At 33.2% G+C, this 24,641-nt stretch overlaps 1 protein-coding gene across 1 annotated transcript in view; it reads left to right on the plus strand.

Annotated features, from left to right (window-relative positions):
* Positions 1 to 212: 212 nt before the first annotated feature.
* Positions 213 to 24,641, plus strand: part of LOC121984384 (protein GET4-like) — a 44,907-nt gene continuing 20,478 nt past the window's right edge. The window contains exons 1-6 of the mRNA XM_042537298.1: positions 213 to 422; positions 1,008 to 1,087; positions 4,911 to 4,989; positions 6,562 to 6,643; positions 12,075 to 12,231; positions 23,702 to 23,792. Of these exons, the coding sequence (XP_042393232.1) occupies positions 375 to 422; positions 1,008 to 1,087; positions 4,911 to 4,989; positions 6,562 to 6,643; positions 12,075 to 12,231; positions 23,702 to 23,792 (537 nt within the window). The 5' untranslated portion in view covers positions 213 to 374. The remainder of the gene's footprint in view (positions 423 to 1,007; positions 1,088 to 4,910; positions 4,990 to 6,561; positions 6,644 to 12,074; positions 12,232 to 23,701; positions 23,793 to 24,641) is intronic.

The raw sequence follows: 24,641 nt of genomic DNA on the forward strand, positions 1-24,641 counted from the left end.
AACATCCCCTTAAAATCATATCTCTCGACAAACTCGACCAAACTATCAACTTTACTTTATCGACAGGAACAATTTGAAAATTCATTTTCATCAGCCAACTCAATATTTCCAAAATAAATCTATCTATCTGGAAAGAAAATCTAAAATCCATCCTACCACCCACCCCCGATTAAATATGTTATTTCACTAATAAATGCTTGGTTTGTATAATACTTCCACCTCTTTTGTCGCTATTCCGTGCCTTTTCTAGCCCCCTTTCTGAATCGGGGGAACCTCCAGTTGAACAGCGGCAAGGGCGATCCCTTTCTCCCTGTTGAACTCCGCGCTCCCACTTCCTTCGTTCCCGTCCGAACAGGCGAGAGAGGCTTAGAATCATGTCGCGAGTGAGGGCAAGACGAGGGGACCTGGCGCCGCCGCAGGAGGTTTGACGGATAATTTTCCTCTTTTTCCTGCCTTAAGAAATTTTTGATGTTTTTTTTTCCCGTATGCGCTTGATATCGAAAGAATAATCAGATTGTTTATTTCTATTTTCGCCCAAGTGCATGAATTTCATCCGCCAATCACCCGTTTGTGAAAACTCTGCAAACTAGAAACAGATCAAAGGAGAAAAAACCATAGCGTGTAGGATATATTTTAGTCTCCTTCATTATGCAACTCTGGAGATATTTTCAAGTTACTTGATCGAAAAGTTATTGTTGGTAAACTGGACGTCTCAGGACTCTAGGATTGAAAAGTTAATACTTGCTTGATGACGTCGACGGTTGATTTGTAAGGTTGAGACAGTAACATTCCAAGGTAAAATAGTTGGAGACTATGGAATCACCAACTTTATTATATGTTTTCATTTATTTGCATATTTTACTATTCTTTGCGCCCTTGTCCTACACAAGTGAGCTTATCTTTTGAACACATCTTTTATTTGTTTTCTATAAGATCTGTCATGCTTTTTTTTCCCCAGCGATAGGAGAGAGATCTCTATTTGATATCATGTTTGCATGTACTTGCAGACCATAGAGAAGCTGGAGCAAATGGTAAATGATGGTAATTTCTATGAAGCTCAGCAGATGTATAAGTCCATGAGCGCTAGGTGTGGATACATCTTATTTTTATCAGACGTTTAGTCTATCCTTTAAAGTCATTGGTGAAGTAGCTCTTGTGATTACAATGCTTGTAAAGTTCAAAGCCATTTCATTTTCATTTTGAGAGATTTCATTGATATACTTATTCATTTATGCTACTTTTGTGAAATAGTTTTTTTTTTTTTAAATAACACTTTGGCAATGCCTTCAAAGCGAAAAAGGAACTCGAGTATTAGAAACGGACTTTTAGAACTTGTCATACTACAAGGTGCAACATCTAGCATGATCAGTATATTTTCTATCTAGAGCTTGCAAACTAGTTTCACAATGTTTTCCCATATTCAACAAGTTATGGATGGTTTAGTAGTAGTTACTCCAAAACGAGTCAATTTGAAAAGCCTTGTTGGGTACATTGATTATATTATCCCAATAGTGCTTTGTTGGGTATTGGTGTTCCTAGAAATAATCATTTTCATTCTTAGTGTACATTAGACGCATATTAGATCTACAATCTATATCAGTTAATTAGTGTTCTAAATGGTGGTTGAGGCGGCCGCCTAAGCACCGCCTAAGTGGGAGGCGGACATCAATCGCACCGCCTTTGCCTGAGGCAATGCTTTAGGCGATAACTCACCTTCTTCCGTCACCACTGCGCCTAGAACCGCTGCCACAGTCGGCGCCGCTGTTTCACCGCTGCGACGCGTCGCCTGGGCCGCTAGGAAGCGCCGCACGAGCTCGTACATGTCGCCCGAGCTCGGTGACCGGCTCAGACGCGTCGCCCGAGCCCGACAACGGGCTCGAACGTGTTACCCGAGCCCGACGATGGGCTTGGACCCGTTGCTAGAGCTCTGCAATTGGCTCAGACGCGTCGTGCGAACTTAGACATGCAGCCTGAACTCGGCGACAGGCTCGTACATGTCGCCTGAGCCCGACGATAGGCTCGAACATGTTGCCTGAGCCCGACGACACATTCGGACGCTTTGCGTAGTCCCGATGACACGTCCGAACTCGTCGTGCGGTCTCGACAATGCATTAGACTCGTCGCCAAACAGGGTACGTGGGTAAGTTGTAAGTTAGGATTTAATTAAATAATTTTAGGTTAATAATTTTATTAACTCCTAGATATGATTAAGATAATTTAAATAAACTTAATTAAAGCTTAATAAAATTATCCGATTAATTTAATATATGTATATATTTTAAAAAATTATATTTTTATATTTTTAAATATTTAGATTGAAAATTTAATTTTTAATTAAAATATTTTATTAAAAATAATATTATAAAGAATAATAATTATTTATAATATTATCTATAAAAAATAGTTAAAAAAAATTCAACTGCCTAGGCGGTCGAGGTAGTAGGCGGTCATTGACCGCCCCGCCATCGCTTATCGCCTTATATAACACTGCAATTAATGCTCCTAGTCTATATAGCAATCACTATCTATTTTAGCCATCACCATCATTTTACATTTTATAAGACACAAAAGCAACAACAAGTTTTTAAAAGGTGATTTTAGATGATAGATAATCAACACAATGTGCAATAGACTGGGACATTGGAGGTAGAGTTTAAAATAATATTAAAATAAAACACACTTATAAACATTAAAAATGACTAATCTATACACACACACAAATACAACAACCAAGTTTTTATCCCACTAAGTATGGTTTGCTATGTGGATCTATGATGGATTCATATATAAAATTTGCTCATGTTTTACACTGGTTGACAACCTAATGACCCTCTTTTTTCTAGATTTGGGATCAACCATGGTGGAGTTTATTTGCCATAGGTGGAGTTTATATATATATATATACAATCACAGTCAAACATGTTGTCAATTGATAAGTAAACACATAATAATAGAACACATCATATTTTACTTTGCAACTTACAAAAAAAAAACGAAATTTAACAAAACACATAAGTACATAACAATTGATATTCAAAGGGCCTACCAATGCGGGGTCTCGGGAAGGGTCGAACCATATTAGGTCAATTGTACACAACCTTATCTTGCATTTTACAAGAGGTTTTCACAACTCAAATCCATGACACATGACAATAACTTTACCATTGAGTAACGATATTCAATCTAACATATTTTAAATAATCATAAAATCCATCTATCTTATTGATACAATTAGCACATTGGAAGAAAACATATAATAATATAATATAACAATTAATTTCATTATTTGTGTCGTACTAAAATATTAAAATTTAAATCAGTGAATCACAATAGTTATTCTAGTACTCTCTAACATTTAAATTTCATTCTAAGTCACAGTTTTGGTTTCTAGATGGAATGGAACTGAATCGATATTGTGCTGATAGCGTTGACACGTTGTGTTGGTGGCATCAGGAAAAAGAAAGAGCCAACAAAAAATTAAGAAGGACAAGCAACACCAACATTGAAGAAGGAGCTAATGTAGGTGTGTAGGCTTAAGGCATTGGAGAATTAAGAAGGGCAAGCAACAAAAATCTAGCAAGAGTTGATTGGAGAGAAACTAAGAGAGAGAATGTTGAGTGGACTATAGGGTAAGGGTGACATTATATAGACAAACTGCTGAAACTAGCCTAAAAAGCAAAATAGTTATTATTGGGGGTGCTTGTGCGCATGCAATTAATGAGCCTGATGTAGGCAGTTTGATTGTCAAAACCACCATTTAGAAATATGGCTGTCTCTCAAAATGCTTTCTCAAGCGCCATAACACTTTGGAGAGCAAATAGTGTGATAAATATGTCTAAAGTGCTTTTCCTATATGAGTGTATTTAGGAAGCTGCTTTTCTAATGCATGGGCAGCTGCAAAGATACGTACCTTAAGAAGAGATTTTTGAATATTCCAAAAGTTATTATAAAATTAAAAAAAAAATATTGTTCTTAAATATTATTATTACTATAAATTATAATATAAAGTAAAGTATATTTCCACATTATACTATAAAATATATATAACATCATCAATATTAACTAACAATTAAATTATAAAACATAAGAATATTAGTAAAAATTAGAAAATATTTTGAAATAGTGTTTGAGTTTTTTTTATAAATTAATTATCATTTATATCAAATAAATAAAAGTTAATAGTCATTTCAAAATAGTATACAGTAATCTAAACTCTAAATATTTTTTTAAGTAATTAAATAAGATCGTTAAGGTTAATTCAAATGAAGTGCATAATAAAGCAATATCAAATTTAAGTTCATAATTAAAATTAATATTTAACAACATGACTATGGATTATAACGATATCATTTTTGTATTTATTAAAATTAATTAAATTATTGAAATGCATTATTAATCAATTAGATATGTTAAAATTACTATTCCTTAATATAATCCATGTTAGTTACATATTTTGAACTTCTAAAAAATTCTGTAAATAATTAAATGAATTATCCATTAATTGTACTAGAATTGCAATAATATATAACATGATATTATTTTTAGTTAATAAATTAATATTCTTCATTATTTAAGTGGCTAGTAATTTGATAAAACTTGTTTTGGTGCAAAGGGGAAAATTTTTAAATGCACTTTTCAAATGCAAATGCAAAACCAAACACAGCCTTTAAACCTCAATAGAGTAGCTTGAAGTGTTGCTTCTCTAATCCCAAGCAAACTACACAAATATTATCCTTGTCAGAATTGTCTTTTACGCCCACATGTATAGCTTAGTGTGAGCATCATGGAGGCACCATTCTAGTTTTTGATTTTGCTATATTTTTAATACGCCTTTTGACATGATTGTTTTTCTTTTCACCACTGCTTTGTTGAACACTTTTTTTATAACTAACATTGCTGATTTAAAACAGATACACAGCCGCTGAGAAATATTCTCAAGCCTTGGATATTCTTCAGTCAGGTGCTTTAGTACAGTTGAAGCATGGGCAGGTTATTTTCTTGATTTGCCATGTTTTATTTCTCTAGGAAAAGAGAAAAAACTTTAACTTACTACCAATTGAATGCTTTAATAATTTGATAGATAAGATGAGTTACTTCATGCTTATCTGGTTGATTACCTAATCTTGTGAGAAACATGTTATTGTGTTGAATATAATGTCTAGGCATTATCTAGTATCTGCAAAAAGTTAATATATGTTCTTTTTTGAGAAAAGAAAGAATATAAACTCTAAAGTTGTAAGCATAGTACTAATTCAAACCAGCATCACATAATTTTGTCTAGACTAGTAATTTCCATTTTTATTTCTCATGTGGGTAGAAGACAATTGATGCAATTTATGTACAAGGAAACAAATAAGCATTCTGATGTAGTGACCTTTTTGCCTTTAATTTCTTTCTCCGAATGCTGAAAATATATTTAAAACAGGTCATCCACTCAGATTGCCTTGTATTGTATTCTTAAGCTCATTGGACTATTATCAATACAATTACATATTCCTTTTATAGCCCCCATGGGCTGGTGTAAATGGTTCATGCAAGTGTTGCCATGTATAAGCCCGGGGTCGATTCCCAGTAAGTGCGGAATGCTCCGCTGGTTGCCTCATTCCTCCCTACATACACTATTGTTGTTGGGCGAAATCCCTCGTGATTTACCCCATTCGAGGAAATGTGGGGCCACCCTGAAGGCCACTAAGGTGACGGTTTCACCTTTTGCCACATACATATCTCTTTTGCAGATTGTGTTCATTTGGTAATTGATAATGTTGCTAAGGAGGTTCACTAGCCTCTTAATTTTTACAATATTTTGGTCCTTCAAAATCTCTTTAATGTGATCAATGGTACTTAATTTCTACTAATCCTGAATCTTGTGATATCTTCTACCTTAAACAATTTAATTTTTGGTGTCGTCATTTAGAATGGAATATTGAAAAAAAATCTATTTTCCTTCTTGTAAAAGCTTGTCTTTCTTTCAATGAAGTAGATTGCCTCATATGCCCGGTGTTGAAGGTATATATAAGATCGACAGTGGAAAACTACTAAGTTTTTTGATAAGTTATACAATGTTCAAATGCTAAGTCTGTTCATTTTGGCATTTACTTTCTGTATTTTGGTTAAATAGCATAAGAAACGTCCGTTGCCAGATGCCATTTCTTATTTGCCTTGTGGATGCTTGGTTTCCACTTTGAAATCTACATTTATTCTCAGTTTAGTTACTATAATATGGAATACCTTTTGTTTAGCTATTATACTAGTGAAAAGCTTCACTTTGTGGCTGATTTGGAAGAAATTGAGAAGGCTCAATAAAATGTTTGGGTTAAATTGAAAGTTTAAAATGAGGGTCTCAATTGAGGTTCAAAAATAAAATTTGTGGCTGAGTTATTAACGTAATACTAATTACTAAAAATGTTTCTTTTCAGATGAGATGGTTATTTACCTTGCATTTACAATCTGCATTGTGCATTTTGTCTCCATCAGTTCAAAGTTTTTTTTGCAAGAACTTGTTTATGTCACATAATTGATCGTCATTTTTCCTCCTACCAATATCCTGATAAAATAATGCAGGTTACATGTGGAGCTGAGCTGGCAGTTTTGTATGTAGAAACACTAATCAAAGGAAGTTACCCTTATAACAACGAAACTCTTGGTTTGTCCTTTTCTTTCACTGCACTTTATAATATGATTGCTTCTCCTAATTCAATTACTAATATTTTCGAATAAATGCAACAATTTACAATCATATTTGTCAAATCCTTTGATACCCATACAATTTAATTGAGTTGGTCTGGGCATGTTGGTTGGTTTGGTTCAGCTAGGTAGGCTGATTGGTTGACCTTAGCTTGAGAAAGAAAAAAATATTTTCAACAATAAAAAATAGTTTATTTTTTTTAAAAATAAAAATAGGTTATTTTTTTTTAAAAATATTTTTCAAAAAAACTATTTTCCACAATTAAATTATTTTCCAATAGGCAATGGAGCCTATGTGTAAAAGTCCATTCCATAGGTAAATGTGTATCCCAACACACACACACACACTTAGACTTTATCCCCTCTTTAAACTTGGTTTCCCCTTTCCAACCTTTAAATCATCAATTTAATGCCCTTTTTTGAGACAAGATAGCATCATACAGCTATTAATTAAATTATTCCAAGACAATCTCATATAATCATTTAATTAAAATATTCTCCAATTATTAATCATACACAAAGAATGTATAGAAGAAATAGACAACCATCTCATTGAAGAATTCCCAATTCTCCATTACATTACCCCTAAGAACAACCCTACACTCCAAATATGAGATCTATAAAATAAGGAAAGTCTAATGGTTGACTATGATTCTGCATAATCTAACATAGATTGCAACAATAAGGAAGTTGCTCTCGAATAATAATGAGCAAAGAGGACAGATCAATTTCTTAGTCTTCCTTGACTAAACCCTAATATCCTATCAAAGAAGAGCTATCTAAGGATTTCGATGCTGATCCATGTCTCCTGAAATGATTTTTACCATTTTTCCATGGTTGATATCCTATTAGACATGAATGTCTCAACAGTTATGTGAGAATTCTATGCCAACCATTCTCTCATGCTTGTCGACATAGAGCGCGATAGTTTATGATGGGAAATCATATAGAATGAATGATTAAGGTTTTAAAATTTTGAAAACTTATAAATGTCAATCAATGAGAGAAAATGGCAATGCCGAGGACGGACGACGACTCTTGGGTTCACAACAATGATGACAACTTAGGTTGAAATGTAGTTGGTGGAAAGGAGAGATAATTGCCGACCTTAGAGGAAGTGATCACTGGTAATTGCTCCCAAATCGTGATCGCTCGACTAAATCATGATTGATAGCAGCAAGGAGGGGAATAGTGAAGAAATTAATATTTATTATATGTTATATAGATTATGTATAAATTGTAATATTTAATATATATATATTATCTAAAATATATCATATACATAAATGTAAATTGTAACTATATAAATATATATTATATAAATTACTAAGTAACATGATAATTAATTAACATAATTATGATATATAAAATTATATTTTTTTATATCAAATAAAAATAGAAATAAGTTAAAAAAATAAAAATATTTGAATTGATTTTTTTTTTAAATCAATAGATGTAGTCAATTTAGTATATTTTTAATTAATTCAAATTCATCTAAATTAATTAAATTTAAAATTAATTTTAAATTAAAATTTTAAATATTTTTTTATTATGACTATGTTGTTATGTGCGATAATAATAAAAATATAAATTTATAAAATTTAATAGACATCGACATTTCATGAGAAATTATTGAAATATGAACTCAACAGTAAATAGCTAAAATATAAAATCAATAGTGAGCATTTATAACAATCAAATATTAATAATTTTTTTTTAATTAATATATGCTAATATTTAAAAAAGGAAAATTGTGTTGAAATTGTACTAGCAAGGCACAATATAATAACAATCAAATCTTTATCCCACTAAGTTGGGTCGATTATTTCCATCTCCTACGCTATCAGGCTTGATCCTTTATTATATTCTCATCTATATTTAAATGAATTTTATTTTATTTTATAGTTGTTAACCAAGCCTTCTTTAGTCTCTATTTTTCTCGATTAATGTGCGCATTTGTATAGTCTTACATCACTTAACTGGAGTATCTATTGGTCATCTACGTATATGTTCATGCCATTTTAAACGCGTCTCTCGAAGTTTTCTCTCAATGAGGCAATCTTAGTTTTATGTTCTAATTTCTTTCTTGTCCTTCCCATCTTTGTATGTTCTCACCATGGTTTAAAATCTCATACCGTACCATGCTACACGGGCAGCATGTGTGAAACATTTTGTTCCGCCCACCAACTAGTACGACATAGAGATCGACATGCCCTACAGTCTCCACAGTCAAGTTTGATAGTATGACTTATTAATTTAATATCTCTATAGTTTGCACAATTTTAGAAGGGGAGCCTTGGAGCAACGGTAAAGTTGCCGCCTTGTGACCTAAAGGGTTTAAGTCTCTAAAACAACCGCTTGCGACTTCGTACAATTGACCATTCCTGAGACCCCGCATTGGTAAGGGTTTTGTGCAACAGATTGTCCCTTTTTTATATATTTTTTTTTCATTTTTAATATTAGGTTAAATAACTTTGTAAGCCATTCAATACCTTATTTTCTTAGGCACTTCCATACCTCTATCGAAATATTATTTGGTCCGACTACTTTTCTATTGTTTATCCCATTTAAAGCTTATTCTACTTCTGAAGTTTGAATTTTACTATAAAAATTTAAATTTTTATACTTATTTGATCTAATTAAATTACCTAAGCTAAGTTGATCATGTAAATACTCATTAAAAAGTTGATAAAATTGCCACTTTCATCGCTCTTTTATTTCCTCATCATTTAATAATACCCTATTATATCATCTTTAATGCATCTTATTTAGATAAGATCTTGTCTTCCTCTCTCTCTCATTTTAGCTATTCTGTAAATGCATTTTTCTCCTTTTATATCTAATTTTTGATAAAAGCATTTAAAAATTTCATTTTTGGCTTTATTCTATACTTTCTTTGCTACTATATACTTTTTAAAGTGTTTCTCATTCTTACAAGTGTATAATATTTTATGGGTTCTTCATTTTTCTTCACTTTCTATTGTACTTTCTTATTCCATCACCAAGATTTTTTTACTTGATGGTGCACGTCCCTTTGACACACTAAGTATACTTTTAGCTAATATTTTCAACATTAATGTCATCTTATTCCATGCCGTATTCGAGTCGCCATGTATTTCTTCTAATACTTGTACTCCTTCCATCCTCTCCTTAAATATATTTTATTTCCCATCCTTTAACTTCTAGTCGTGCACATTTTCCTTCATGCTATACTTAAGGCATATATCCAAAACTACTAATCTATGTTGGGTAGTTAAGTTTTCCCACGAGATGACGTTATAATCTTTAGAAATCTTTTTTATCCTTCTTTCTAACTATAAAAAAAATCAATTTGCAATTTATTATTCTCACTTTTGAACGTGATCAGGTATTTTTCTCTTTTCTTGAAAAACGTATTAGCTACTATAAGGTCATATGCTATCACAAAATCCAGATATAGTTTTTCCTTATTCATTTCTTATTCGAAATCCATAACCCATGTAGCCTATCACATTCCTTATTTTTTGCTCTTACATGCCCGTTTAGATCTCTGCCTATTAAAATCATATCGGTTGATAGAATGTTTTGCAATACCCCATCTAGGTCATTCCAAAATCTAAATTTGGTGTTTTCATTTAATCCTACTAGAGGTGTCTATATGCTAATTACATTAATAATTTCTTTTGCCACTAGAACTATAATCCTATCCCTCTTTCTAACTATCTTTACTAGTTCATCCTTTAGTGAACTATCTACAACAATACCTATTCCATTTCTTATTTTATTCCTTCTCGTGTACCATAGCTAAAAACTCAATTCTCTATCATCTTTGCCTTCTCTCCTATCCATTTTGTCTCTTGTACATATAAAATATTAATTCTTCTCCTAATCATCGTATCCATTACCTCATTGCTTTACCCGTTTACGTTTCTATGTTTCATGTTTCAAATCCTAGGCAATTAGTTTTCCATTTTTGCATATTTAATACTACACTCAAGTTCTCATGGAGATGTAGTGGTCCTTGCCGAGATGTTACAGTCGAACCCTGCAACATGTTTTTTCTAGGAAACAACCTAGCATTAATACAATAGTTTGATGGATCTATTCATTGAACATTTGCTGAAAGTCAATGTTGGCTGACAATCTTACGCGCAATCCTCACCATTTTTCATCCGGGTTTGGGAATGACATTGGCGGGCTTCTCTTGTTCATACAATATAATGATAAAATTGTATCATTCCAAATGGGATATAAAGTTTCAAGTTAGATATATAGTTGTGATCTTTTTTGATTTTTCATCTCCTTGGTCCTTCCTCCATCCCCTTTAATTCTCCATTGGCACTAAACATCAAAACATTAGTACGATACCAAAATAGTATCGTTCTAATCAAAGACCGAAACTCCGGCAGGGCTTGACATTTTGAACCTTTCACATAAGCCCTTTGCTTTCTTCTCACTGCTTTTGGCTATTAAGATTGCTTCTGAAGTTTCCAAATTTATGATAAAGGCAGCAGCCACAGCTGCTTCATATTCCGTGTTGAATGGGATTCCTACTGCTGTTGTAGCTGATGTTGGGATGACTTTTTGATTGTTTGTTATAATATTGCTTGGAAATTTGAGGTAGTGGTTTTCAAACCTGGTTTGGGAGATGTATAGACCTTGGTAATCTAATGGGGGACAACTTGATTTGTTGTCTGCCAAGCTATGAGTGTAGAGTCGGGCTTAGTTCCCACTTTAAAGTTACCATTGGATGCTTAGAGGATGATATGGTGCCTCGCTGATCTTTTAGATTCTTGGTCAATGATATTTGCTGGATACGAGATGAAGGTTGTGGATAAGGGGCATCATGTTAATAGGGGTTATAATTAGAAGGTTAATGTTAGACATTTATTATAGAAGGCTCTTGTTTACGAATGTGGATGTAGATTCTAATGGAAGAATTGTAACAACAAAGTTCCAGAATGTATGATTATGAATTGTGATGATAAAACAACAATTACATAGCTAGTGAGTTGTCTTTCATTTGTTCGCCAAACGTATAGAGATAGATTGCCACTTAATCCAAGATGCAGCTTGGTTGAGTAAATTTTTACTCAGATCTCTATTGATAAAAAACTTGATAATTTCACTAAGCATTTGGGAGCTCATCTTCATTAAGCTATATATATATAATAAGTTCACCATGGTCGATATATTTGTTATGTGGTGTTTGTGGTACAATATAGCTACCCTCTACTCTATTTTGACAAGGAATATGCAATATGTGGTATACAATATAACAATTTTAATTTTTAACACAATACACAGATTGTTAATTGAACATAAAATTCACTTGTTCTTTGTTTTCATGTTGATGTTCTTTATCTTTCCAAGATTTTAGCTCATCATGGTGTTGACTTCATCCAACTTAGATTATGTTAGGACAATCTACAAGGCTTTCCCAAGGATTCCTATTCCTCAAGACTTGGAAGGCGATGATGATGATGAAATGCATAAACTTTCAGAAGCTTTGGCAGCTGCTAGAGTACGTGTAGAAGGCTGCTCATCATTTTTAAGAGCTGCAATAAAGTAAGTCAAACTTTTGGATCTTTCTTGTTAATGAATATCAAGAAAATTATTTTTTCTATAGTATTGTGACTTGAAGCATTTACCATGCTGGCATGCTATATTATTCAACCTCATTAAAAGGCAAGGGAACTTTGCTTGTATGTTTAAGGAGAATAGAAATTTTACAGCTTGGGGAAAACATATAATAGCTTCTCATATCTCAACTGAATTTGACTGAATAGTTGTTGAAAACCATTTGCTACCCCTTGCGGGTTAGACCTTCCACACTCTATTACATAGTACATATGGTTGGCTAATTTCAATCTGGGTGTAGTGAATTCATTTTGAACGCTTAACACCTGGTGGAGGTTTGAGCTACTTATTCAAGCTATGTTTTATGGTTACATTGGAGCATACCACCCATAGAAGTGGTCTAAATCAAGTATCCATCCATTGACTAGGTGTTGCAAAAGGGATGATCATCTTGTCATTATCTCAACTATTTGAGATTGAGTCTATATATGAATCTTATTCCTCCATTGAGCTCTATTATATTATTAATAATATTCAAATTAATTAATAATTTTTTTTATTATTACAATGATTGATGTTTTCTTTAGGCTCCCTTTTACTCCCTTCACCTTGGATGGATTGGCTTAAATAACAAACCAAATAAATCAAATATTTGATGTATGATTAATCTATTATTTTGTTTTACTTTACTCCTGAGTGTTAATCAGATTGAGTTTTATTGTAATTTATATGGCTTAGGGATCGTATTGAAAGTAATTCATAGTCTTACAACTTGATATTTAATAAATGTTCACATTAATTTTTGAAAGATACTAGGGCATTCCCACACAAGTGATCTCAAAGCATAACCTCCATTCAATTTCCCAAAAATGTTGCCTTCTACTGCATCCTCCATCTACAACCATTAAGTTACCTCCTTAATAACATCCACCTCAAAAGGGTAGGATCCTCTAGGATAAATGGTGCTGCTCATTCACATCATCCCTCAAGTCACATCATCCTTGGCTTCTGTAAATTGCAATAAGGAAAACCAATTTGGAGACTGATTATTGCTGGACACCACTAGCAAATCCCTTCAAACGGGACCTTTCATGGTGGCTAAACCAAGTAACAAGCCTCCAATAGCCCTTATCCTAGAGTCTTTCCACCTTCATTAGCACCTTAGTCAAACTGCAACTGGTCATCCATTGCAAGCCAAACTGCAAGTATTCATCCATTGCAAGCCCGCTTTACCACTTTCTTGCCAATGCGTGGGCAATCCACTTCCATGAGAAACCAACATGCAACCTCATAGTATCATGCTGGATAAAACAATCAAAATGTATTATTCCGATAAATTATCAAAACTCGATATTATTCAGCACTGAGATAATACCTCGTGTCGTTGTGCCAATCATGTTCCTTTAGCATGCTAAAATTGTTAGAATATTGTTATTTTTTTTTAGTTTGTCTCCCGGCAAGATAATGTGAAAACCATAGTATTCCAAATGGAAGCAAACATTGAACTTACTATATTCTTGTGTATCGTCTTTTACTTCATCATCTTTTTCCTCCTCCAATTCACCACTGGCACCATACATCAAATGATCAAAAGGTTGGCATGATAACCAGTATCGTTTTAGTAAAAAAATTGAAACACCGGCATGGTTTGAGATTTCAAACCATGTGCAGTAAGGCTACTTCTAGTCATTAAAATCACTTTCATATTTGGGGTGCCTCTAGATCCAACATATAGCTAAATTACTCCCTACCAATACACAAGCCACCTCGATAACCGCTCTTGTAACAACTCATCATAAACAACCTTACAGTAGTCAGACCTACAAGAGCAACATTCTTCTAAGAAGCTCAACATCCACCTTTAACGATCTACCATAGATCTAACCATGGTACAACAGATGCAAGTAAAGCATCATTGTGCATCAAGTAGATCATTAAATCCCAGGAGTTGATCATATCAAGCAAAACAACAAAAGATCATGCAAACCATAACTTAAATGGAGGAGATAGTGATCCAACATCAAATCATCAACTCTTCAAATAGATAATACTAAATCACGAGACCAACAGGGCACTGGCATCCCTTCACCATTTTGACATATTGATTTATCAAACCATCATATGCCAATCCAGATTCATCATCATCCCATCCGTTATATACAATCTATTTTTTAATCCAATCAACAGAAAAACACCACCACTGGACTTCCCATGTCTAAATCTATAAATTAGTCTATATTATTTTCCTCTTCTACAACACCATACACAGCTGCAACCGCAAGATGACCTGAGTCCCACTGACACCTCCAATCCTCTCTCGGTGGAATTAGTTTATCCAGCACAATCATCAATCACTATCAACTCTTTCACTGAAACTCCATGAGCAGAACTCTTCGATCAAAGAATCTGATTCAATTGAATCAACTTCCTCATCATCTAAGATTAAACAATTTGATATAGAAAGCAATATGTAAATCATGACCACTCTCTATCCACAGAAAATTAGCTAATACTAAAGGCCATGAACATTCTTATATTTGTGATTCAGAAAGAGAGAAAAATTCTTCCTCAACCAACCAACTTGTTTCCCAACATGCTCCTGCCAACACAATGCACCTTCCATCACTCCTAGTCCAGCAAATATAGATACAATCAGCACAACTACAATGAACCAATGAATTGATTTCAATGATTCAGTATGGTCTTTCTTTTTCATTGAAAATTTTCCTTGTCAGATCTTGATTGATCCATTTAAGGATGCTCTGGTATGGCAAATTGTTTCATCATATAATCTGAGGTGATTAAGGAATGATGAATATTACATATTACACTCCCCTTCAAGCTATTTGAATATATTTTATAAACTCAGTGTTATATATATATATATATATATATATATAGAGAGAGAGAGAGAGAGAAATACTATGCTGCGGATAAAACCGTGCGGATCGCTGCGGATTGCCTTCCTGATCGGTCTGTAGACCGATCAAATCATTTTCTGGTCTACAGACCGATCAGGAGTTTTCCTGATCGGTCAGGAGGTTCCCTGACCGATCAGGAGTTTCCCTGATCGGTCTGTAGACCGATCAGGAGGTTCCCTGATCGGTCCACAGACCGATCAGGAATATACGTGGACTAAACCGTACCGATGCCGCAGCATAAACACCGCAGGCTAATATTTCTGTATATATATATATATATATATGACTTTAAGCCCTTTTAGCTATTTGAACAGTAAATCTAATAATTGATCATTAGAGTTAGACAAAATAAAATGATCTCCATTTTTTCTTGGATAATAATCAATTTATATATGCTTTATCCTCTTATAAATTATATGGTTTGATATTATCATGACCTAAAGGCATCCGTCCCTATATAAGTTATAGCCTCTATGCACATGACAATATGCATCACTGCATCATACAATAGAATGACACTACTAAGGGTGTACAAGATTGTAACAATGATAAATAATAATTTATTAAATAATATAAACATATGTTGACACATTGTGGCATAACTAAACCCATGCTGACTGACATAACTAGACTCATGGATTCATGCTGACAACTGAAAAATACACAAAAATTAAAGTGTATAAAATAACAATACATGCAATAAGGAAAAAGTAAGATGAATGAACTCTCTGAGCAAAATCATCATCCGGTAATACTATCTAAAGCTTGAAGTTCGTCTGAGTTTGAGAATTCTGGAGATCAAAGAGGGAGTGAGTATACAAGTGCAAAGTGGGGTAAGAGAATATGTGCATGATATCAAATCATAGAAGGCAACGATAAATCTCTATAAATTTTTGTTTTCATGTTCTTTAACATCATTACATTATCATCCCTTTCTCATTATTCTTCTTTTATTTCCTTTTTAACTGGTCTCATCATTTCTCCTCTTTGTTTTCTTTTTTACAATGCTACACATTGCTACACATTTTTTAATTTTATTTTTACACAAGCATCAATATAATATATAAATAAGGCGAATGAGCTGTAATCCATCAATTAAAAGATGCATCGTATTTAAAAGTAAACGATCTACAATCCACCTATTATAAGAATGCATTATATCTAGAATAAAAACAAAGGGTGAAGGATTTGTAATTCACCAAGTAAAGACGCATTATATATAAGAGTAAATGACTTATAATCTATTTACTATGACATACATCATATGTATGTATATACTATATATATAGGGTGAACGACTTACAATCCACTTGAAAAGCATCTCATACAACAAAGGATGAACAATTTGTAATCCACCTAATGAGTAAAACATCTCTAATTTAAGATGGCTAAAGCCTACAAATGCATAAAAAAACTCAAGAGTCCTTTTGATCGAGAAGCTAATGCTCTATAATTATAATAATTTTGTTGAAAATTATATACTATACAGGGTGAACGACTTAAATCCACTGGAACAACATCTCATACAACAAAGGATGAACAATTTGTAATCCACCTAATGAGTAAAACATCTCTAATTTAAGATGGCTGAAGCCTAGAAATGTGCAAAAAAACTCAAGAGCCCTTTTGAGCGAGAAGCTAATGCTCTATAATTATAATAATTTTGTTGACAATTATATACTATACGGGTGAACGACTTACAATCCACTCGAACAACATCTCATACAACAAAGGATGAACAATTTGTAATCCACCTAATGAGTAAAACATCTCTAATTTAAGATGGCTGAAGCCTACAAATGCGCAAAAAAACTCAAGAGCCCTTTTGAGCGAGAAGCTAATGCTCTATAATTATAATAATTTTGTTGAAAATTATATACACTCCAAACTTATCTAACACATGAGATCTTGACCCCCTCTTCAATCTTCATAGATCGATAACACAACTTCCTCTTCGTCAAATAAACTTTTTCAATACAACAGCCCAGCCTTATCCCACTAAGTGGGGTCGATTATATGGATCCTTTTACGCTATTGAGCTCTATCTCCTACTATATCATCATCTATACTTAAATAAATTTTATCTTGTTTTATTATTATTAACCAAACCTTTTTTTTATCTTTTTCTTCCTCGTTTGATATGCGTGTTTGTCTTAATTTCATATCACTTAACTGGAGCATTTAATGCTCGTCTAAGTACATGCCCATACCATTTTAAACGTGTTTTTCGAAGTTTTTCCTCAATAGATGCAACTCCGACTTTCTCTTTAACGCTCTCATTTCTTATTCTGTCTATCTTCATATGACCATACATCCACCATAATATTATCATCTCTGCAACCCTCATCCTCTGCTTATGTGCTCGAGTCATAGCCCAACATTCAGTTCTATATAACATAACAGATCTAACTGCGATTTTGTAAAACTTTTCTTTACATTTTAAAGGTATTTTACGGTAACATAAAACACCCAACGCTCTCCTCTATTTCAACCATCCTGTTTGTATTCGATATAAGACATCTCTCTCAATCCCTTCATCGTTTTGTAAAAATGATTCTAAATATTAAAATCTCTCGGTTCTAGGCAACTCGTTATCTCCTATCATAACAATTGTCTCATTACGTCTAATATTGCTAAATTTAAATTCTATATATTCTGTCTTTATTCTACTAAGTTTAAAACATTTCCCTTCTAGTATTTCTTGCAAGATTCTAGTTTAGCATTTACTCCTTCACGCGTTTCATCTACCAAAATAATATCATTTGCAAACAAGCACCACGGTACTATAACTTGAACGTGCGGAGTTCTTCCATAATTAGTGTAAAAAGATAGAGACTTAGAGTTGATCCTTAATGTAACCCTATATTTATTGAAAATGCTTCAGTTACTTCGCCCGAAGTCTTTATTTTGGTCGTTACATCCTCGTATATATCCTTAATTATTTTAATATATATTTTATGCTAACACTTCTCTTTTCTAGAATTCTCTATATAATTTCTCTTGGACTCTATCATAAGTTTTTTCTAAGTCAATGAATACCATGTGTAGATTTTGTTTTTGCTTCCAATATTTTTCAGTTAGTTGCCTAAGATGTATAATTTTTATTGTCGACCTTTCAGGCATGAACCCAAATTGATTTTCGGTCACCGTGTTCTCCTACCTTAATCTTTTTTCTATTACTTTTTCCCAAACTTTCATGGTATGATTCTAGTTTAATACCCCTATAGTTTGTACAATTTTGTATGTCTCCCTTGTTCTTATATAAAAAAACTAGAGTACTTATCTTTTTTTATTTTTAATATCATGTTAAATAATTTGAAAGCCATTCAATACCTTGTTTCCCTAGATACTTTCATACCTCTATCGGAATATTATTATGCATCCTATTTAAAACTTGTTGTACTTTTGAAATTTGAATTCTACGATAAAAATTTAAATTTCTACTTATTTGACCTACTTAAATTACTTAAGTTAGGTTGGTCATCTAAACTTTCATTAAAAAATTGATGAAAATACCTCTTCCACCGCTCATTTATTTCTCCATCATTTACTAGTAGCCTATTACATTCATCTTTAATATATTTTATTTAGATAAGATCTCTTGTCTTCCTTTCTCTCACTTTAGTTATTCTATAAATGTCTCTTTTCATTTCTTTTGTATTCAATTTTTGATATAATTATTCAAAAGTTTCATGCTTTGCTTCATTCACTACTTTCTTAGTCTCTTTCTTGGTTATTGTATATTTTTTTTAAGTTTTCCTCATTCTTATAAATATATAATTTTTTATAAGCTATTTGTTTTTCCTTCATTTTCACTTGTATTTTCTCATTCCACCACCAAGATTTCTTACTTAGTGGTGCATGTCCCTTTGACTCACCGAGTACACTCTTAGCTACTATTTTTTAACTTTGATACCATCTTATCTCATATCGTATTAGAGTCTGTATGTTTCACCTAATACTTGTACTTCTACATTCTCTTAATCATTGTATCTACTATCTCTATTAATTTACCGGTGAGAGTTCCTATATTCTATGTCCCAAATCTTAGACTATTTAGTTTTCCTATCATATTTATTCTTATCCAACTTATGGTGTGAGAACTCTTGCCTATTTAACACTACACCCAAGTTCTCATGGAGATGTAGTGGTTCTGGCTGATATGTTATAGTCAGACCCTGTAATACGAACTCTTGCATATGTAGCACTACACTTGAGTTTGAGAGATGTAACGGTTCTTGTCGAGACGTTACAGTTAGAACCTGAAACTCGTTCCTTCTAGGAACAATCTAATATTAACACAATAGTTTAATGGATCTATTCATTGAACATTTGTTATAGTTTTAACGCTGGCTGACAACCTAATGCAACCCTCCTCCTTTATTTGGGCTTGAACCGGCCGTAACTGGTTCGTCATGGGTGGAGTTAAAATAAACTTTTTCAATAATTTATAAAATTATGATCCCATGATTTAAGGAATATTTTTAGCCTAATTTTATGGATATACATGATTGCACGTCTTCCCATACTCCCTCTTGGTGAAAAATTATTTATCATTCCTAGCTTGGATATAATACTTTTAAAACACTGAGTTACTTAACACTTATCATTCCAATGTATCTTTGCTTGATTATGTTGTATTGGATTATGAAGGTGTGGAAATTTCCCCCGAAGATAAGGTGTGTTGAAGTAAGATGCTTGTTCATTAAAAGAAACATTTGTCGACATAATAATTACACTGGCACTCTTTTTGAGTTGAGGAATAATCCAACGTTCCAAGATAGTAGAGCCCATCCCATTCTTTAGTATGTTTAATCATTGAAAATACCTAAAGGCTCGTCAAGCTTACCAATAAGAGATGAACCTCTTGACCTCTTCTAACTGTGCTATAGCTCCTAAAAATCTATTGAGTGATAAGAAAGATTGACAATGTAGATTGAGCCATGGTTTGAAGTCTCGTATTATGCTAGGCAAAATAGTCAAAATGCATCGTTATAATAGAAGTACTGAAATTTGATACCTTTTGGCACTGAGACAATGTCTTTTGTGTCGTGTCAATCATGTTGACGAGTATCATTTCATGCCAACACTTGTAACCCCTTAGCATAGTAAAATTGAGATAGTTTTGTTTTTTTTTGTTTTGTAGTTTGTCACCATACAAAATAATGTCAAAATTATAGCATTCTAAATGGAAAGCAAACATTGAATATAACTATATAACTTATCTTTTTCTTTTTCATCTTTTCCTCCTACCTCCAATTGACTATCAACACCATACATTAGAACCTTTGCACGATAGAAACAATATCGTTCCAATCAAAGAACACCAGCATGTCTTGAGATTTCAAACCTTGGTTTGAGCAATAGAAAAAATCCAGCTAAGACTGGTAAAAGAAAGAAAAAAGGTAATGAAGGTTGTGTAAAAGGGGAAAATTGGCTATGAAGGCCAAAAATAAAAAAGGAATCCAACTATGAAGGCTAGTAAAAGTAAAATCGTCAATGAAAGCCAAACAACAAGAAATATGAGAAACTAAAGAGCTTATCTTTTCAAACAAAGTGTGTTAAGATTAATATTTGTGCATCTTTCGCAAGAAAAGAATTATTGTTAGACATTAATAAAAGCTCCTGGATAAATGCCTTAGATTTAGGTGATGATAAAATCTCCTATCCATCTAGCTTTGAAATGTCTGAAGATAGTATGATTTCCTTGCCATTTGACGATCCAAATGCATAATGCAAACAAATTTCGAAATCTGATGATGAGAAGTCATTATGAGACATTGCTAGCAAAATTAAAGTCTCTTTAGCTAGCTTTGTTACTTTCTTGATTTGAATAAATGACTACATGGGAAGCCCAAAACCACTGGGGCAGATTATTCAAGTGCAGTGCATTACTGCTGATATCATGGTCAAGAAAATGGCTATCCATAGGTAAGTCCTCATAACTTGCATAGGAAAATATACTTCCTCCAGGTGGAAGCTATGGCATCAAGGAGTCCAACTTCAAGTTACTCATTTGCTGCAATGACCAAGGCATGTACATGATACAACACACAGATCATGACGAACATTATTGCTTCAAAATACCTATCTTCCTGACAAGATTATGGATAATGCAACAAAAGTGAACAAAAAGACGCTAACATCCCTTATGAAGCATTTGCGACCAATCTAAACATTCTTATAACAATACAAAATAAAATTATGCCAACAACAATGCAAGTGACAGGTAGATCCCCCAAGCACACTGTTGAGGCCTACTCCTAGATCCACTAAAACCCATAAACAATGCAATGTAAGCAAAGACATACGGTACACCATTACCAAGTGACAGAAGAGCAATGCAAAAATTGTTAGAGCAGATTCGACATATTTGTCAGACAAGAATAGAAGTAATCTGCAGTAGTATTGCCAAGTAGATAAAATGCCACCATCCATATACCATGACCAAGCACAACATACTTAACCGGAAAGTTTTGGCTGGTACAGTAGAAAAATTCAAGGTAATTGAAGAATTTGTCACCACATTCCACGCGTGACCTCATGTAATTGCACTTTGGCAATGAAGCCCACCTACTGAGCTATGTTGGAGCAGAGACTTGGTAGCCTCCAACTGCCTCTATCTCATCCTTGTTCTTTGAAATCAAAGACTTAATAGACAAAACCTTTTCAATTAATTAGTAAAGATGAATACCAATTTCATGACTTGATGGATAGGAAAAGTAATCCAAGCCTTGTTGGGTAAACTTATTGCTGAAGGCATCATTCCAATTGAAGAGGAAGAGCAATAGAATCAAGTAGCAGGAAACATTCAACAATGCTTGAATCCGGTAACCATGCAGAAATTTCTCTACTATCTCCACAAGCCCCGACAAAGAATACAGTGTCTAGAATTAGGAGGATCCATTGCGATTAAGATTTGAAGGAACGTCAAACTATTTGGAGGTGGTGCAACTATGGAAGGTGACGAAGAATTAATGGTGCAATTAGGGTTTGAGATTGCAGCTGTAATGTATTCGACTGCACTTTTGTCACATTCTTGATTCCGTTTTTGTTGCCCTACTTGAGAAGGAGGCTAGGGCTAACAGTCCTTCAATGGCTGCAACAGGAGTGATGGTTAAGGTTAGGAGAGACAAGGTTTGCTTTGATACTATATTGGAAATACCTCCAAACATATCTAATACATGGGATCTTAGCCTCCTAATCTCTCTTTATTGATTGATAATACAAATGGATATACAAGATTACAAAATCATGTATTCCCACAAATTTATTTGATACTTTTAGGGACATAAATAGTCACACAATTCTTATGGAGTATAGAACTGAAGCTGTGTGGTGCAAACACTAAATTTATTTCCTTGTTAATTTAGTTTATGAAATCACGCAACTAATGCAACCACATCAGCCCAACTAATGGACAAGCGACCGGCTTTGAGGATCGGGAATGTGAACAACTGGGAGAAAGATTACCAGTGGTTGAGAATCGGCGGATAATTTCCTGATTCAGTAGTGTAGACAACTTGTAATTGAAGAGATTGTTGGTTAAGGAATGACTGATTTCCTGAATTGGGACTACAAACTACCTGAAATTGAAGAAAACAATGACTGCTGGTTGAGGACAGATTACGAGGCCCTAGTGGACCGCCAATGGCTAGAATCCAAATTATCTAGCAACAACAATGAGCATAGTTGAAGAGATGCAATAAGCTGCTGAAGGCAGAGCCAGAATCCAAAGTAGCTAGCAGCAACAATGAAGAGTTGAAGAGATGAGCTGCTGAAGGCAGACATATTTTGTCTGACAGCAATGATTGCCTTGTCCATGAACGCATGCCTCAGAGGTGGAAGACACAGTGCATGGGATTTTCTCTCAGAGAAGATGAAGTGGGAGTGGCATGGTGCTTGGGAATCTTGTCGCTATGAACAGCTAGAGTAGATCCCTCGTTAAAGATGTTATGAAGAAGCTATCAGCAGCTCTAATACCATGTTATGGTATGCAGGGTATGGTGGAATTATTCTATCATGCAACCCTAGGTAGTATCTTTCTACTTATGTATAAGAATTATTAAGGAATGCGTAATATTACAAATACATCCTTGCAACGCGCATTTGCATGTTAGTCCACAAGAAATTATAAACTTGAACTTTATGTTCCTTTCCAGTATCTAGATGCCCGATTCAAAAGAATAATACAAGGTTTAATAGTAAGATACATGCAGTCTTCACAAAGCATTAATGTTTTATGTTAATTATGAGTTCAATTATCATCCTCTCCCTGTTCTATAAGATTTTTTATACATGGTGAATTAATTTTTGATGCTTGCATTGCTTAGAAATCTTAGATATGCTTTACCTTGCTCAAGAAATTGCTTATAAATCTTATAATTTTTTTACATTCTATTTGATTCATGGTATTCTCATTATCCCTTTGTTTTCCCTTGTCACCTGACCTTTCTTTATGTACGCAGATCCTAGCTTACTAACCAATTTTTTTCTTCTATATTTATGGTAGTAATGAAGTTTAGCATTGTTTCTAGGTGGTCAATTGAATTCAGGGCTCCCCAAAATGGATCTCCCCAGTTGCATGATATGCTAGCAGAATACCTTTACTCTGAATCTCCTGAGATGGTATGCTAACAATCACAATTTATTAAATGATGGAATTGTGGGAAAAAAATACTTATCTTGATTTTAAAATTCCAAAAAATGTATACTGTGTTTCTTGATTTCATTTTAACAGTCACTAGCTTTAGGTTAACTTAATTAAGTTAGAATTTTTAAAAGAGTTTATACTGTAAGCATATAGTCAGAGAAAGAATCAGTATAATTCTGATATTTAATTTAAGAGAAAAATTAGAAGATATCAGAAAAAGAATAATTAAATTTCTAAGGTTGACTCAAGAGGAAGGGCACAATGCAATGGAATAGAGATAACCCTTTTTTTTATATTTTAAGAAGCTAATATATCTATTAATCTTTCATCCAACTAAGGAACTTGAAGATAAAACATGTTTATAACAAGTGAGGTTAGGATTTTAACCAAGGTTTAAAATCTTGACCTGTGCCGAGGTTTCAGTTTCAAATCGGAACGATACAGTTTCAGTATCCTATCATCTCGTGTAATACAGTTTCGGTATTTTATTTATTTATTTATATATAGTAATTATTAGATAAATATATTTATTGTGCATAATTTAAAAATAAGTTGTATATTGATTTTATATAAGTTCTCCATTAGTGAACAACTTAATATTGTTAGAAAAAATAATTAAATATAACTTTTTTTAAATAAAATTGATCTATTAATAACTCGAATTAAAATTACTATATCATAATATGTTTCCTTACTAATACCAAAAGAAGAGTTGTGAATTAGATGGAAGCATTGGTTCTTGTCACATTCTTGTCAACTTTATAGTTCTTCAACCCTCAGTTTAAATAATCATAATTATATAAATTAATACAAATATGCTATTT

This window comes from Zingiber officinale, chromosome 5B (assembly GCF_018446385.1).
Source record: "Zingiber officinale cultivar Zhangliang chromosome 5B, Zo_v1.1, whole genome shotgun sequence".
Classification (NCBI taxonomy): Eukaryota; Viridiplantae; Streptophyta; class Magnoliopsida; order Zingiberales; family Zingiberaceae; genus Zingiber; species Zingiber officinale.